The sequence below is a fragment of the Leptonychotes weddellii genome, chromosome 12 (assembly GCF_054177405.1).
Source record: "Leptonychotes weddellii isolate Sample4059 chromosome 12, ASM5417740v2, whole genome shotgun sequence".
In the NCBI taxonomy this organism is placed as follows: Eukaryota; Metazoa; Chordata; class Mammalia; order Carnivora; family Phocidae; genus Leptonychotes; species Leptonychotes weddellii.
In genome coordinates, this window is record NC_138380.1 from 1,586,538 (window position 1) to 1,604,164 (window position 17,627).

Below are 17,627 nucleotides of genomic sequence, written 5' to 3' on the forward strand. Positions count from 1 at the left end.
CCCCTAGTGCTGGAGTTTTGCACTTCTGTGAGCTCAGTAGACTCGGTATTCACCTGATGTTCCAGCTGGTCTTCTGGGGGAGGGGCCTGCTGCACTGATTCTCAGGTGTCTTTGCTTGGGCAGAGTTGCAGTACCCCTTGCCAGGGGGCTGGGCTCAGTGTAAGCTGCTTCGGGTTGTTCTGTGTGGCTTTTGTTCCCTGGAGGCTTTGCGTGCTGCTTTAGAGGATGAAAATAAAAATGGCCACGCCCTGATCTCCAGCCTCAGAGCTGAGATCATGGCCCCTCTCTTCAGTAAACCCTCAAGGAAAAGCAGTCTTCACTTTTGTGTGTGCCAAACTCTGCAGACTCCCGCAGTGCCCATCCTCGCCGCTCCTGCCTGGGGGAAGGGGGGAGGGAGAAGTTTGCTGCGTTTCTGCCCTTTGTAGGGCCCCTGCATAGAGAGTGGTCACCAAATTGTACCATGGTTTGCAGTTCATGGCAAACCGAGCTGAGAGCCCATTCCTGGGCTCGCTGACTGTAACCGGTTTCCCTGCTCCAGTGCTTGGGAACTCTTCTGGCTCAGGCACCCCTGTTCTTTCTGTGACCTGGGGCATCCTGAGACCACACTGTCCCACCTAGGATTCTGCCTTGCTTTGCCACCTGAGCACCTTTCAGGCAGGGACGTCTTCACTGGAGCAGATTGCCAAAAGTTCAGATTTTGCACTCCACTGCTATATCACTTTCCTGTAGTTGGCTTATGGAGGCTCCCTCCCTCCTGCTATTTATCTTCCGATGTATCCCCTCAGATTCACTTCTCTGTACCTCCTACCTTGCAAAATGTGGTCGCTTTTCTATTTGTAGAATTGCAGCAATTCTTTTCTTATATCTCAGGTTGAATTCATAGGTGTTCAGAATGATTTGATAGTTATCTAGCTAAATTCAAGGGACCAGATGAAACGAGGTCCCGTACTCTTCTCCATCTTGCCTCCCTCCTAGATTCATTTTCTTTAACCAAGGAAAAATCTAAAAACTTGAGTTAATTATATACCACAGAAGACATTGGAGATGTATTTAATACTCTATCACATAAAATATTGGGATCTGATGGCTTCATAGCTGAATTCTGTATCACCCTTCAAGATAATAATGATTATTATTATTTGATGTAACCCACACAAAAAGGAGAAAAGCTCCCAATTTCATTTTATGAAGTTACCATAATCTCAAAACCTGAATAAAAAAGAAAATTATAAAAAAGTTTAAATATAATACAATAAAATAATGTATGAAAGGATTAATACACAGTAAATAAAATGGATTTATTCCAGGGGAATGGGTCAGTATCAGGATGGCTTAGGACCATGAACCATATTAACATAATTTATCATCTCAAGAATTTATTTATTTATTTATTTATTTTTCAAGAGAGGCAGGGGTACGGGCAGAGAGAGAATCTTAAGCAGGCTCCACATGGGGCTTGATTTCACAATCCTGAGATTATGACCTGAACTGAAATCAGGAGTTGGATGCTTAACCAACTGAGCCACTCAGGCGCCCCTATCGTCTCAAGAATTTAAAAGGAAAATTGATTATTCCAGTAAATGTTGATAGAATTAAGCAACCATTCCTAACAAAAGTGCCAAATAAGATGGAAATTAATGACAATTACTTAAATATTTGTTAAAAAGAACAGGAAGGATTATACTAAATGTGGAATTTCATATTTTTACCGTCTTCCTTATACTTCTTTGAATACATTAGATTTTTAAAAAAAATTTTATTTTTAGGTAATCTTCATATCCATGTGGGGCTCGAACTTACAACCCTGAGATCAAGAGTTGGCATGCTCTACCCACTGAGCCAGCCAAGTGCCCTTGAATTCATTGAATTTTTAATAAGGATTTTTATTTATGTAATTGGTAAAAAATAACACTATTTTCTTTTCTTTTTTTTTAAAGATTTTATTTATTTATTTGACAGAGACAGAGACAGCGAGAGCAGGAACACAAGCAGAGGGAGTGGGAGAGGGAGAAGCAGGCCCCCCGCCGAGCAGGGAGCCCGATGCGGGACTCGATCCCAGGATCCTGGGATCATGACCTGAGCCGAAGGCAGTCGCTTAACCAACTGAGCCACCCAGGCGCCCCAAAATAACACTATTTTCAATATGAACAAAATAAAATGAATTCTAATAACCATGCTGGAAAGCAATATGATGGAGTGTTTATACACTGTGACTCAATAATCTTACTCCTGGGAATTTATATTGCAGTTATTTTAAAAATGTGGCTTGTATGCATTAAAATTTTCATTGTCTCATTATCTTAAACCATGAAAAACTAAAGAGAACCATTCATCTATTGTTAGATAATTAGGTTTTTTTTTTTTTTTTACTACTGATGATGATGTTAATAATCACAAGAATGTAATAGCAGCTACTAGAGAATTTAGGAACAGGAAAACATCTGTCAGCTACACCTTTGGGAATAAACTGATAAGACAAGAAGTAAAGATTTAAATCCTTAGCGGGCTACCCAAGAGAATAACAAAGAGTAATAATATAATAAATGCCAGAGGAGGAATGGAAGACTGGTAGTAGTGGTATAAATCCTCAGTATCAGAAAACTAATAGGTAAATTCTGAACTTCTGTATTGGGTAATCAGTATATATTGTTAATGTCAGTAAACTAAACATTTCCTAGTATTATGGAAATGACTTAGGAAACAACAGATTGCCTATGGAGGAGAGTTGGATGGGAGTCTTTTTAAAAAATATTTATTTATTTTCCTGAGAGAGAGTTTGTGTGAGCAGGGGGAGGGGCAGAGGGAGAGGGAGAGACAGGATCTCAAGCAGACTCCGCGCTGAGTGCGGAGCCTGATGTGGGGCTTGATCTCACAACCCCAAGATCACGACCTGAGCAGAAATGAAGAGTCGGCCGTTTAACCGACTGAACCACCGAGGTGCCCCTGGCAGTCTTTTCTTGAGGTCTGTATATCACATGCATGTATATCTCTGACACAACAATTTTTAAGTCATTCCTTAGAGATTTAGCTTCTATTCCTTCACTTGAAAATTTACATTATTTGAAAAAATTAAAACCAAATAATACAATTTTTACATTATTTCTTTTTTCCACATTTAGCATTCATTTCTTAGACCAGTGGTTCTCAACTGGTTCCCCCCCCACCCCCCAGAAAACATGTAGTAGTATAATAACTTGAGGGGTGGATTATGTGTTGGCATCCTAGTGGGTAGAGGACCAAGATGATACTAAACCTTCTACATTGCAAGGACCCCAACAGCAACAAGGAATTATTTGACGTAAAATGTTAAAGAGTGCCAGGGTGGAGGAACTCTCTTTTAGACTAACTGCCAAAAAATACATAAGATAAGCACAGCAATAATTACATAATCAACACAATTTGAATAGCCTCTTACAAGTAATGCTTATTTTCTATTATAAGTTGCCTTAGTAGGAAATGCTTATGTTAATTTAATTGGTACATTGTAATAACTGAATTCCTTTCTCTTTAAAAAAAAAAATTAGGAGGCACATTAAGAGATTAAAGGATAGATCATTCCAAACTACTTAGTATTAAAATGGGGGAGAAAGCACTTTCCATTATGATCTTACACCTTGTGTTTTTTAAAAAAAGGATTAAAATAATTTTTACTCTGTCAACCAGAAACATATTTAAAATAAAAAGTAAAACAGTAAGTTAGAAAGAAGCCCTGGCATAACTCATGTGGATTAAGTCTATGCAGAGACTGCATATCAGAGGAAGATCCCAAGCAGCTGCCAAATGATGAATCCAAGAGAGTTCTCCACAGAGAATAAGTAGTTTTTTTTTTTTTAAAGATTTTATTTATTTATTTATTTATTTATTTATAAAGATTTTATTTATTTATTTGAGAGAGAGAGAGAATGAGAGACAGAGAGCACAAGACGGAAGAGGGCCGAAGGGGAAGCAGACCCCCTGCTGAGCAGGGAGCCCGACGCGGGACTCGATCCCGGGACTCCAGGATCATGACCTGAGCCGAAGGCAGTCGCTTAACCAACTGAGCCACCCAGGCGCCCAAGATTTTATTTATTTATTTGAGAGAGAGAGACTGAGAGAGAGAGAGCATGAAATGGGGGAGGGTCGGAGGGAGAAGCAGACTCCCTGCCGAGCAGGGAGCCCGATGCGGGACTCGATCCAGGGACTCCAGGATCATGACCTGAGCCGAAGGCAGTCGCTTAACCAACTGAGCCACCCAGGCGCCCGAGAATAAGTATTTTTAAAACAGTATTTTACATCATATACACCATACACAAAAAATAATTTCCAAGTAAATCGAAGACCTAAAGGTAAGAGCTAAAACCATAAAACATATAGGTGACTTCTGATTTCCAGTCCAATTTGAAAAGAGCTTGGAGTCATCATTCCCAACCTCCAATAGTGAGAAAAGCTGAAGAACTGGAAAATCAGCAACTCTTCTTAGATTCATCAGAGAATTGAGATCATAGGGCACATTAATGCCTTGAAAACTGTAAAGAGAGGTGGATACCTAGAATCACAGCTTACCCAGAACAAAAGCCTATATAGCAGAAGCCTGCTAAGTAGCTAGTAGTGGTAGGAACACTTAAGCTGTAATTAATTAATTCATGGAGGCTTAGTGTGGACTAGCTAGAGAGTTTGAACCTCCAGAGGTCCAGTCTTCATAGGGGGTGCTTCTACACTTTAATGAGTTTTACTTCTAGGAGCTCTACTGGGTTCTCAGGTTAAAAAAAAAAAAATCCCCTAGTGCTTCTGGCCGGGGAGAGGGAAAGTAACCATTCTGGAAAATAACCAGAACATTTTGTTCACCTTGACAAAAGGCCTGCTCTCAAGGGAAATTGTTTTTACTAGAACCATCCCTTTCTACGGAATCAGTCAAGTTTCTGCATAATAACAGGGAATTACAGCTAAAAGAACTGCAAGGCTCAGACTCTCTTTAAGACGAAGTCTCTAGAGAAAACCAAAGGCAACAGGGGAGACAAAACCAAGCACACTAGAGGACATTCTAGCCTCTGACTCCTACAGCTCCATCAAACAGTAAACAGCCCAGCTCACAGCCACATAAACATAAACCTCACTGAAGACCTATTTACCCTTGTTCCTTTTATCCTATATATAATGTCTTTTTTTTTAAGTAATTTATTTATTTGACAGCTAGAGAAAGTACAAGCAGGGGGAGCAGCAGAGGGAGAGGGAGAAGCAGGCTCCCCGCTGAGCTGGGAGCGTGATGTGGGGCTCGATCCCAGGACCCTGGGATCATACCTGAGCCGAAGGCACATGCTTAACTGACTGAGTCACCCAGGTGCCCCTATAATGTCTTGACTTTTAACAAAAAAATTAAAAAACTAAAAGGCAAAATATACAGTTGAAAGAGACAAAGCAAGCATCAGAAGCAGATTTAGATATGACAGAGATTTGGGGATTATAAAGCCCAAATTTGAAATAACTAATTAATATGCCAAGGGTGGTAATGGAAACAGTGCACAACATGCAAGAACGGATGGATAATGTAAGCAAAGAGATGGAAACTTTAAGAAAGAATGAAGGAATGGTAGAAATCAAATAAAGTGTAATAGAATGAGAAACAGATAATCTGAATAGGCCTGTATCTTTTAAAGAAATTGAATCAGCAATTGACCTTCCAAACAGTCCTAGATGGTTTCACTGGTGAATTCTACCAAATGTTTAAGGAAGACGTGATACCAATTCTCTGTAATCTCTAACAGAAAATAGAAGCAGAGGGAATACTTCTAGCTCATTCTAGGAGGCCAGCATTACCTTAATACTAAAATTGGACAAAAACATTGCAATAAAGGAAAACTGCAGACCAGTATCTGTTGTGAGCATAAATGCACAGTTCTGCAATAAAATATTAGCAAACTAAATCCAATAGCATATCAAAAGAATTACTATACACCATGACCAAGTGGGATTTATTCCAAGTATGCAAGGCTGGTTCTACATTAAAAAATCACTTGGTGTAATCCATCACATCAACAGACTCAAGAAGAAATAGCATATAATCCTTTTAATATCATATCGGAGAGAGCATTTGACAAAATCCAACACCCATTTATGATAAAAGCTCTCAATAAACCAAGAATAGAGGGGAACTTCCTCAGCTTTATAAAGAACATCCACAAAATATCTACAGCTAATATCATACTAATGAAGGAACCAAAAGCTTTCCAACTAAGATCAGAAACAAGGCAAGGATGTCACCTCATCACTGCTTTTTTAACAGTGCACTGGAAGTCCTAGCTAATGCAGTGAGAAAAGGAAAGGCACTGATAGGTTTACAAATTGGGGAGAGAAAAAGTAAACTGTCTTCATTCTGAGATGACATGATAGTCTAGGTAGAAAATCCCAGAAAGTCAATAACAACAACAAAACTCCTGGGACTAATAGATTATAGCAAGACATTAAGATACAACGTTAATACACAAAAGTCCGTTGCCGTCCTGTATACCAGGATGAAAAATTGGAATTTGAAATTAAAAATACACCATTAACATTAGCACGAAGAAAAAAGTGCTTAGATATAAAGCTAACAAAACATGTACGTGATCTATATGAGGAAAACTGTACTCTGATTTAAAAAAATCAAAGAAGATCTGAATTAGTGGAGAGCTGTTCCTCTCCTGGAAGGAAGACTTAGTATTGTTCAGAGGTCAGTACTTAACTGGTTATTGTGTGGGTAAACTTGGTAGGAAATAGTTGTAAAGCAGTTTCATTTTCTCCCACCACTGCTTACAAGGATCCTTTGTTGGATCTCTGTTCCCTTCCTTTGGTGACAACTTTGGCTCATCTAATAGTTTTATGGTCACTCTCACATATTGAAAAATCAAGTCCAGTCTAATTTAAACTTCTATCTTTCAACCTATTCAAAGTGTCTTCCCTTTGCCGTGACTGGGCCTCATTGAGGTTAAGGAACCGGAGGTGGGAAGGAGTGTAATTTACTCCGTTTATTTTAAAATTATTTACCTAGGCACTCAGGAAGATTCAAGAGATGTATAAGGTAGTTCCTGTTTGTATTAGTACCTTTAATGTGCCTAAACTATATATAGTAAGAAGTTTAGGAGACAGATTTTATTTACATGAAACGTTTAATGGAAATCAGCGGTTGTGCTGAAATATTGTGAACTAGGAGTATTGTGGGGGTTGTGAAAGGGGGGCTTTGTGGGTAGAATAGCTGTGCTTGGGATGTAGAACATGAAGGACAGAGTGAGTGACAGCTGGCTATGGTGGCAGCTTCTCTCAGATAAAGCTGTCTTTCCTTTACGTTTTGCTGGAGTCTGGGTCTCAAAAGGGATTTAGAGAACTTTTGGCTGGTGACATACAATGTAAGAATATACAGAATCTGAAAATCTCAGTAAGTAATAAAGTGTAATATTGTAGATGACATTACTGAATTTGACATTTACTGTGATAATCTTGAAAAACAGAATATTTACTCCTTGTTAAAGGTCTCTTAGATGTTTATGAGGAAGTACTGTTTTACCTTTATTGAAGCACAAGTTGATGGACATGGCAATTTATTATGGTGCTAATCACAGAAAAGTGGATATCAGCTTGTGTTTCAAAGTCATGTTAATTGTTCGGGAGATAGAGTATTGCTAATTTTGTTTTCTTATCTCTTTGAAAGGTGGTTTGTTGCAGTTATAAACAATGAACATATGCAAATGTATCTGAAAGGAAAGATTTGAGCTGCTAGCACCAAAATATTCAGTGTGTTTTTAATCACATAGTGTTTTATTTTTCTTGTAAAAAGTCTGGAAGAATGATGTATTGGTACATGCTGTAGCATGGATGAACCTTGAAAACATTATGCTAAGGGAAAGAAGACAGACACAAAAAGGCACATATTATGTTTTCATTTATATAAAATATCTGGAATAGGCAAATCCATAGAAACAAAGCAGATTAGTAGTTGTGAGGGGCTAAGACATTGGGGTGGCAGGACATGGATTTGTAGAGGTATATAGCATTGAGTATGATAAACCCATTTATTTACTGGAGCAATATTATTACTTTAAAAAAATTCATATTTATTATTATATATTTGGTTTGCATTTGCTTTTTCTTTGATGGTGAGTTGAAGACTCCCAACTAAAGTAGTGGTTTACATTTTCCCTTTCATACTCAGTTTTGAAAAATTATTTTGGTGTTTTTGGTACATGAGGATTCTTTCTTCATTGTGGGTTAAACTGTTGTTCATAAAGTACCCTATTTTGTCTTCACACCTTATTAAAAAAAAATGACAGCTTCTTTGTTAGCATCTGCCTGGTTTGTCTCTGTTTATCCTTTTGTTTTCAATCTTTTTGAGTCACTTTATTTTATTTCATTTTTTTAAAAGATTTTTTTTGAGAGGAAGAGTGAGAGCGAGAGCAAGAGAGAGAGAGGGAGAAACAGGCTTCCCGCTGAGCAGGGAGCCCGATGCGGGGCTCCAGCCCAGAAGTCTGGGATCAGGGACCTGAGCTGAAGGCAGATGCTTAACCAACTGAGCCACCCAAGCACCCGAGTCACTTTATTTTAGATATGTCTATATCTGTGAGAGTTTTCTTTTAATAATTGGTCTCATTTACAATTTTGGTTTTAATGTTTCATCTTTAATCTGTTATATTATTATTTTCATAACATTGGTGTTTTCCTATCTTTTACTACGTAGTCTGGATTTTTCTTTGTTTTATTGTTGTTGTTTTCCTGGCTCTTAGGGTAACTCGAAGAATTTTAATTTCATTTTAGTGGTTAGTTTGTAATGTTAAAGGATACTTAACATCTCTATTTTTTGATTTAGTGACCTTAAAATAAAGCAGTGTCTATTGGCTCTCAGCTGTGGTATGAGATTATTGGCTCAATTATAGTTTCCTCATTTCTCTGCCAAGATTTTGTCAGAAATGTGTTCACGGTAGCAGTCCTTGAGCCTATTTGCACCCATGACTCTTTTATGATACTCATTCCTTCTGGTTACCCTAAAATAGTTGAAGCCCATCGGCCTTGAATGAAAAGCTAGGTAGTACCATTTGATTATAATGTACCAGTTTGAATTTAGGTTCAAATCTTATACCTGGAATTTAAGAATTTTAGCTTTTAACAATGTATTTTGAAAGTATTATTAGATTATTTGTGACTGGGTAATTCAGTTCCCAAATGCCTAGCCTTTTTTTTTTTTTTAATTAAAAAATTATAATTTAAGTATAGTTAACATACAATGTTATATTAGTTTTAGGTGTACAACCTATTGATTCAGCAATTTTGTACATTACCCAGTGCTCACCACAATAAATGTAATCACCATTTGTCACCATACAGCATTTTTACAATATTATTGACTATATTTCCTATGCTGTACTTTTCATCTCAGTGACTTACTTGTTTTATAACTGGAAGTTTGTACCTCTTAATCCCCTTTATCTGTTTCACCCATCCTCCTACCCACCTTCCCTCTGGCAACCACCAGTTTATTTTCTGTATTTAAGAGTCCATTTTGTTTGGTTGTTTGCTTTTCATTTTTTTTTTTTTTTAGATTCCACATGTAAGTGAAATCATATGGTATTTTGTCTTTCTTTGTCTGACTTATTTCACTTAGCATAATACCCTTTAGGTCCATCCATGTTGTTGCAAATGGCAAGATACCATTCTTTTTTATGGCCGAGTAATACTCTATTTTATTTATATATATGTGCCACATATTCTTTACCCATTCATCTATTGGTGGACACTTGGTTTGTCTCCGTATCTTGGCTGTTGTAGAAAATGCTGCAATACACATGTAGTATATACATCTTTTCAAATTAGTGTTTTTGTTTTCTTTGGGTAAATACCCAGTAGTGCAAATACTGGATCATATGGTATTTCTATTTTTAATTTTTTGAGGATCGTCCATACTGTTTCACAGAGTGGCTGCACTGATTTGCATTCCCACTAACAGTGCACAAGGGGTCCTTTTTCTCCACATCCTCACCAACACTTGTTATTTTTTGTCTTTTTGATACTAACCATTCTGACTGGTGTGAGGTGGTGTTTGTTTGTTTTTGGTGTGAGGTGGTTTTGATTTGCATTTCACTGATGTTGCGCATCTTTTCACATAGGCTGTCTGTATGTGTTTTTTGGAAAAATGTCTGTTCAGGTCCTCTGCCCATTTTTAAATTGGAGTGTTTGTTTTTTTGGTATTGAGTTGTGTAAGTTCTTTATATATTTTGGATATTAGCCCCAAATATCTTCTCCCAATCATTAAGTTGACTATTTGTTTTGTGGATGGTTTTCTTTGCTGTGCAAAAGCTTTTTGTTTCGGTGTAGTCCCAATGGTTTATTTTTGCTTTTGTTTCTCTTGCCTCAGGAGACATATCCACAAGTATGTTGCTAAGGTGGTTTCCAAGAGGTTACTAGCTCTCTTTGCTTCTGGAGTTTTATGATTTCAGGTCTCATATTTAGGTCTTTGATCTGTTTTGAATTTATTTTTGTGTATGTTTTAAGAAAATGGTCCAGTTTCATTCTTTTGCATGTAGCTGTCCAGTTTTCCCAGCACCATTTATTGAGAAGACTGTCTTTTCCCCATTGTATATTCTTGCCTCCTTTGTTGTAGATTAATTAACCATATAGATATGGGTTTATTTCTGGTCTCTCTATCCTGTTCCATTGACCTGTGTTTCTTGTTTTTGTGCCAGTACCATACTATTTTGATTACTTTAGCTTTGTAGTATATTTTTAAATCTGGGATTGTGATACCTCCTGTTCTTCTTTCTCAAGATTGCTTTGGTTATTCAAGGTCTTTTGTGTTCCGTACAAATTTTAGGATTATTTGTTCTAGTTCTGGGAAAAATGCTATTGGTATTTTGGTAGGGATTGCAGTGCATCTGTAGATAGCTTTAGTATGAACATTTTAAATATTCTTCCAGTCCATGAGCATGGTGTATCTTTCCATTTGTTTGTGTCATCTTTATTTCATGAATGTCTTATAGTTTTCAGAATATGGGTCTTTTACCTCTTTGATAAGTTTATTCCTAGGTATTTTATTATTTTTGGTACAATTGTAAATGGGATTGTTACTTTCATTTCTCTTTCTGCTACTTTGTTACCAGTGTATAGAAATGCAACAGTTTTCTGAATATTAACTTTGTATCCTGCAACTTCAGTATCCGTTCTAATAGTTTGTTGGTGGAGTCTTTAGTGTTTTCTATATATTGTGTCATGTCATCTGCGAACAGTAATAGTTTTACTTCTTCCTTAGCATTTTTTTTTTTTTTAATGTAGGCTCCATGCCTAGCATGGAGTCCAATGTGGGGCTTGAACTCATGACCCTGAGATCAAGACCTGATCTGAGATCAAGAGCCGGACACTTAATTGAGTGAGCCACCCAGGCACCCCACTTCCTCAGCAATCTATGCCTTTTATTTCTTTTTCTTGCCTGATTGCTGCAGCTAGGACTTCTAGTACTTTGTTGAATAAAAGTGGTGAGAGTGAACATCCTTGCCTTGTTCCTGATCATAGAGAAAAAGCTTTCAGTTTTACGTCATTGAGTATGATGTTAACTATAGATTTTTCATATATGACCTTTATTATGTTGAGGTATATTCCCTCTAAACTCACTTTGTTGAGTGTTTTTATCATGAATGGATGTTGTCAGTTGCTTTTTCTGCATCTACGAAATGATCATATGGTTTTTATCCTGCCTCTTGTTAGTATGATGTATCACATTGATTGGTTTGTGAATATTGAACTATGTTTGAATTCCTGGAATAAATCCCACTTGATTGTGGTGAATGATTTTTTTCATGTATTGTTGGATTGGGTTTGCTAGTATTTTGTTGAAGAGTTTTTGCCTCTATGTTCAGCAGAGATATCAGCTTGTTCCCCGCCCCCCCCCCCCCCCCAGTGTTTTTGTCTGGTTTTGGTATCAGGGTAATGCTGGTCTTATAAGATGAATTTGGAGGCTTTTCTGCATCTTCTATCTTTTTGGAATAGTTTGAGAAGAATAGGTATTAACCATTCTGGATATGCAACTGGTATTGTTTCTGCTTGCGAGTTTCAGTAACCTTGCTCTTCCTTCCTGACCAGGAGGGAAAGCTCAGTCTTCTTAGAGAACTATGAGAGCCTGTTCCTCTCCCTTTTTATCAGCTGTATCTTACTCACTGTTAATGGTGAGGAGCTGTAATGACTTTCTCCTCCTTTTTTTTTTTTTAAAGATTTTATTTATTTATTAGAGAGAGAGAGAGATAGAGCACAAGCAGGGGGAGCGGCAGAGGGAGAGGGAGAAGCTGACTCCCCGCTGAGCAGGGAGCCCCATGCGGGGCTAGATCCCAGGACCCTGGGATCATGACATGAGCCAAAGGCAGGTGCGTAACCAACTAAGCCACCCAGGTGCCCTGCCTTTCTCCTTCTTTGGTTAGGAATTTCCTTCTGTTCCCACCAGATATAGGGACAATAGAGGCATCATGACAGCTTGCTTTCATTTCACTCATCTCTGGGTTGCTTTCTGTTGAAGATGCACTCATTTAGGGGAGGAGCATTTGCTCCTAGTCTCACTTTTGGAACTAGAAAAATAGTCTAACCCATTCTGTGAGTTTTCCAATCCGTTATAGTTGTATTTTTATTTTTCTAATAGGTGGCTTTTATATTTAAATTAGTAATACTTATATTTGTTTTTGTAATTGTTAGCTTTATTTCCATTCTTAAATGAATCGCTTTCCATTAGTCTTTTCATTTTATGCCATGCATTTTGGTTTCTTAATTTCCTTTTTTTCATTACCTCTCATGCCTTCTCATCTTCTGCTTCTGCATGAACTTTCTGGAATTCCTGACACTTTTGTTCTCTAACTTCAAATACTAAGTTTAAAAATCTGTAAACATTCTTTAAGCATAACCTTTTCTTCTTCCACATTCCTTGGTCTCCTGCAGTTCTACTGGGAGCCTCAGTTGATAGACATCTCCACTTATCCATCACTCTGTACTTGGTTTCTTTCCCCACGCCCCCCCCCCAATCTACTTAGGATTTATGGCCATTCATTTCATTCACTTTTTTTTTTTTAAAGATTTTATTTATGTTTTAGAGAGAGAGCACGAGAGAGCGAACACAAGCAAGGGGGCAGGTGGGACAGAGGGAGAGGGAGAAGCAGACTCCCTTATGAGCAGGGAGCCTGACACAGGGCTTAATCCCAGGGGATTGCAACCTGAGCCGAAGGGAAACACCCAACCGACTGAGCCACCCAGGCACCCTTTACTTACTTTTGCTAATACCCTAATCCAGTGGTTTTCACACTGTTGTCCAGGGATTTCTGGGGTTGATGGTTAAAACCCTGGGAGCAGATTAGGTTACCTGTGAAGAGTTTATGGATTGAGAATAGATTTCTGGCTCAGCCCTGAAATCATAGAGAAGAGTAATAGTGTGGTGTGTTTTGTTTTGTTTGTTTTAGAAGAATAATGTTTAAAGGCTGGGAGGAAAAGGGAAGCTAGTGATGGAAACTGGGTGAATAATCAGAGAAGGAGGATGATTGCTGAAATAGGAGGGGCTGCTCAGAGATCAGGTGAAATTGTGAGAGTGGAATTCGGCTGCTAGGTCTTGACTGACCACTGCCAGAGCACTTGGAGTTGGTCAGTGGACATGAAGTCAGATATGTGATTGGAGGAGTGAGTGAGTGGTACCCAGCACAAGTCTGCAAGTGTAGGCTGTACAGGGGAGGAGAGAATAGGGTAGTTGTTAGAATCCTCAAACCTCTGCTTGGTTTACCTGCAGCTTCCCCAGCACCTAAGAGCTAGGCCGTTGTGTTGTAGAGCAGTAGTGGGCCTCCTGCCTGGCTCGGAGGTTCAGCTTGGGCTTGCCTGGAGCTGTGAAGTCCATTTCATCTTGCTGTGGCTCTCACGATTCCCTCATATTCTCTACTCCATTTACGGTATCCTCCTCCTGTGTGAATTCTGTCTCCATGTGTAACTCTTATTTGAGGAACTTGGCTTCTATTTTACTAAGAAAATAGAAACCATCTAAAGGGAATGTTTTTGTGCTTTTACCACACATCTGCTTACCTAGCTGCAGTGGGACTCGAATGTTCTGTCCTCTTCTGCTCCTCCTCCTTCTGACTAGGGATACACTTATTTCTAGCTCCTCACCTTGAACACATTGCTTTAGCACTTCTCCTTTTTCTTTCTTGCATCAATAATTTTTCTCTCTACCTGATTATTATTGCAACTATGTAACTTTTCTCATCTTAAAAAAAAAAAAAGCCCTCTTCATAGTTCCCATCACATTTCTTTTGCTTCCCTTTACCATAAAATTACTGGAAAGAACTGTCTATGTACATTTTATTTTCAGTTCTTCTTCTGTCTTAATTTACTTCAGTCAGGGTTTTACGTTCAGCGCTTCAGAAAAACAGCTCTGGTCAAGGTCACCAGTGACCTCCATGTTGCTAAATTCAGTTGTCAATTCTCAGTGCTCATCTTACTTGGCCTGTCAGCAGCATTTGACACGGCTGATAATTCCCTTTTCCTACATGAACTTTCTTCATTTGACTTTTGGGACATCACAGTCTGTTTGCCTCCTACCCGCTGACTGCTGCTTCTCAGTTAGCTCTTCCTGGTTCCTTCTGTCAAGTTGACTTCTAAATATTTGAGAGCTCCGGGGCTTGGTTCTCAGACTTCTCTGGCTGTACTCACTCCCTGGGTTGGAAATCTCATCTGGTCTCAGGCCTTTAGCTATCTATCTGCTTATGTCCTCCCTGCTCCTCACCTTAAAAAAAAATTCTAGCCAGTCTCCTTTCCTTGGACTGTACAGATTTTTATATCCAACAGCTCATCCACCCTCTCCACCTGAGTGAATAATAAGTATTTCACATTCAGCAGTGTAAACTGTACTTTGTATTTCCAGCACAAAATAACTTTACTCATAATCTTTCCTGACTCAGGAAATGGCCACTCTCTCTTTCCAATTTCTTAGGCCAAGCCTTATGCCTGCAAGCCCTGTCAAGTCTGTTTTCAAAACATACCCAGGACTTAATAATTTTTGATGTTTCTACTACACAGGTCTAAGTGACCTGTCTTCTGGATGATTGCAGGGCACTCCCAACTGGTCTCTGCTTCAGACCTGTCCCTTCTAAGTTACTTTCCACATTGTACCTAGAGTGAGCCTTTTGCCCTCTGTCAGATCCTGTCACCCTCTGCTCAAAGTCCCATTGCGTGGATTCCTGCCTCACTCAGGGTAAAAACCAACTCTTCACTGTTTGTGAGAACTGACACTTAGTACAAACTCCTGTATGACCTCATCTCTTACTTCTCTTGCTGTTTGAACACACCAGAGCTTTTCCTGTCTCAGACCTTTGGTGTGACTGTTCTCTATGCCTTGAGTACCTTCCCTCCAGATTTCTGCATGTCTTGCGCTCTCTTCTCCCATAAGTCCTTCCTCAGATGTCACCTTATTAGTGAAGCGTGCCCCCTCGCCTCTGCTCGCACTCCCTGTTCCCCTAATCCTGCACCAATTGTCATTTGCCCCGTTGTCTGTTTATTGATTGGCTGTTTTCTTAGTGGAGTGTAAGCTCAGTGAGGGTGGGAGCTTTGTTTTGTTCACTGCTGTGTTCTCAGTTCTGAAAAGAGTGCCTGGTGTACAGTAAGCTCATGACAAGTAAATGTTGAATGAATTGAATTTCAATTAGCTTCTGTAATAAATATTAATTCCCTTGGTCATTCGATCCCTCTGACTTTAAACTTGTAAGTCATAGAGTTTCTGCCCAGTTACCCTTGTTTCTAGTGCTCTTGCAGCCCTACTCAGACTTCACCATTCCATTATAAACAGTCTCCCCCGACACTTAACATCTTCTTAAGAGACCCCCTCTGTTTACATTTCTTCACCAATAACTGGTTTCCTTTTTGACCCATTTTCCCCACTCATAGGATTTTGGGAGGAAGTAGTGATGGTGCTAACATTCTCTTATCCATCTGGAGTTCTTGTGGGCTCCCAGCAGTAGGCCAATTTGATGCTTTTGACTCTTGGCTCCTTTTTGGTCACTGTCATCATTGTCCGTTGTCACTTTCCCACTCCACTTGTATTGGAAGAATACGAGGCTCATGGTCTTCCTCTCCATTCTCAGTTTGTCATTTCCTAGATGACATTTTACAGTGGCTGTTCACACCTAGATCTAAGGTCATTTTTAGTCATGTGGCCAACAATCCTTCTTCAGAAATCTATGCATAGGGGTGCTCCCTAGACTATCATCACTTTGAATTGTTTCATTTGAGAGTCTTCAAACTATTTTTACCCTGATTCATAGCTCTAGTAAGACTTTATTTCTGCACACTTGGTCTTTGACTATAATGAGATCTCCTGTTCTTTGACCCATCCTCTTTTACCTATCATTCCCATAAAATTAAATGGAATTTAATTTGAATTTAATATTTAAAAAGTTTCTCATTCAACTGCTGTTTATTTTGGTATGTGGTATATTTATTGAATGATTATTCCCCCCATATTGATTTGTGATGTTTCCTGTATGTAGAACCAAATTATATAAATTTTGTGTAATAGATGTTTCATTTGTCTGTCAAGTTTTGGTGCCATCACACTCTTTAAATGTTATTGAAGCTTTATAGTGTGTTTGATATTTGGAAGGGATAGTAGCGTCTCATTGACTTTAGTTTTCAGAATTGTTGGTGTTGGTCTTGCTCTTTACACTTCCATATGATTTTGAAAACAATTTGGTTAAGTTATGAAAAGAAGGATCTTCATTGGGCTTTTTTTCCTGCAATGATATTAAACACTGGGCTATTTGAGTTATTAGTTCATATAAGTTAGTATTTTATCAAAACTTTATATATTAGCAAAATATTTAAAATTTTTTACTTTTTTAATAGATTGAATCCTTCTTGCATATAAATACCAAAGATGTATCTTCTATAATTTATTAAAAAAATATGCCACAAATGTAAATGAACTGTTAATTTTTTTTTCCAGATATGTTTCCTTCTTTTTGCCATTCTCTACATTGTTTCCTACTTCATCATCACAAGATACAAGAGAAAATCAGGCAAGTAGAAACATTGTAGTTAAAACTTAGATCATCATGCCAGCTGGTCTGTGGTATATGGGCTTATATACTGTGCCTGTCAGTATGGTAGTATATATATTCAGTATGGCCATGATTGAAGGACACAATAGCCTGGTACTAAGAGTAAACAGTAACCTTCAGGGAATCTGACTGCTTGCAGGGTCGTCATTCTCTCAGACCTGAGCCCTTGTTTACTACTGTTCTTATGTCCAACCAAGAATAGTGTGGGGCTGCTCAGTATCTGGGAAATTCTAGAGTTTATAAGGATATATGGGTTCTTGTGACTGGCTCTGAGTTTGAACATGCATGCCCCATCCCATCTTTTCTCTGACTGCTAGACTCTTTTCTTTCTCTAAAGTAATACAGAATTTAGAGTCTCCATGATACCATTTAGTATCAGTTTAGGATTCAATTGTATATTAGTATTTTTATTATTTCATATATATCCTGTCTACCAGAGGGACCACTAAATCTTTGTTCTTTTTTTATTTTTAAAAATTATTATTATTTTTATTTTTTTATTCATATATTTTTTATTATGTTATGTTAATCACCATACATTACATCATTAGTTTTTGATGTAGT

The 17,627-nt window shown here is 38.3% G+C and overlaps 2 protein-coding genes across 6 annotated transcripts in view; one reads left to right on the plus strand and one right to left on the minus strand.

Moving 5' to 3' along the window:
- Positions 1-17,627, minus strand: part of DNAJB6 (DnaJ heat shock protein family (Hsp40) member B6) — a 398,231-nt gene that overhangs the window by 378,559 nt on the left and 2,045 nt on the right. The window lies entirely within an intron of this gene.
- Positions 1-17,627, plus strand: part of LMBR1 (limb development membrane protein 1) — a 155,910-nt gene that overhangs the window by 22,178 nt on the left and 116,105 nt on the right. For all 5 annotated transcript variants that reach the window (XM_081799750.1, XM_081799756.1, XM_081799749.1 and 2 more), the window contains one exon: positions 16,949-17,021. In XM_081799750.1, the coding sequence (XP_081655876.1) occupies positions 16,949-17,021 (73 nt within the window). Of the gene's footprint in view, positions 1-16,948; positions 17,022-17,627 lie in introns of those variants that run through there.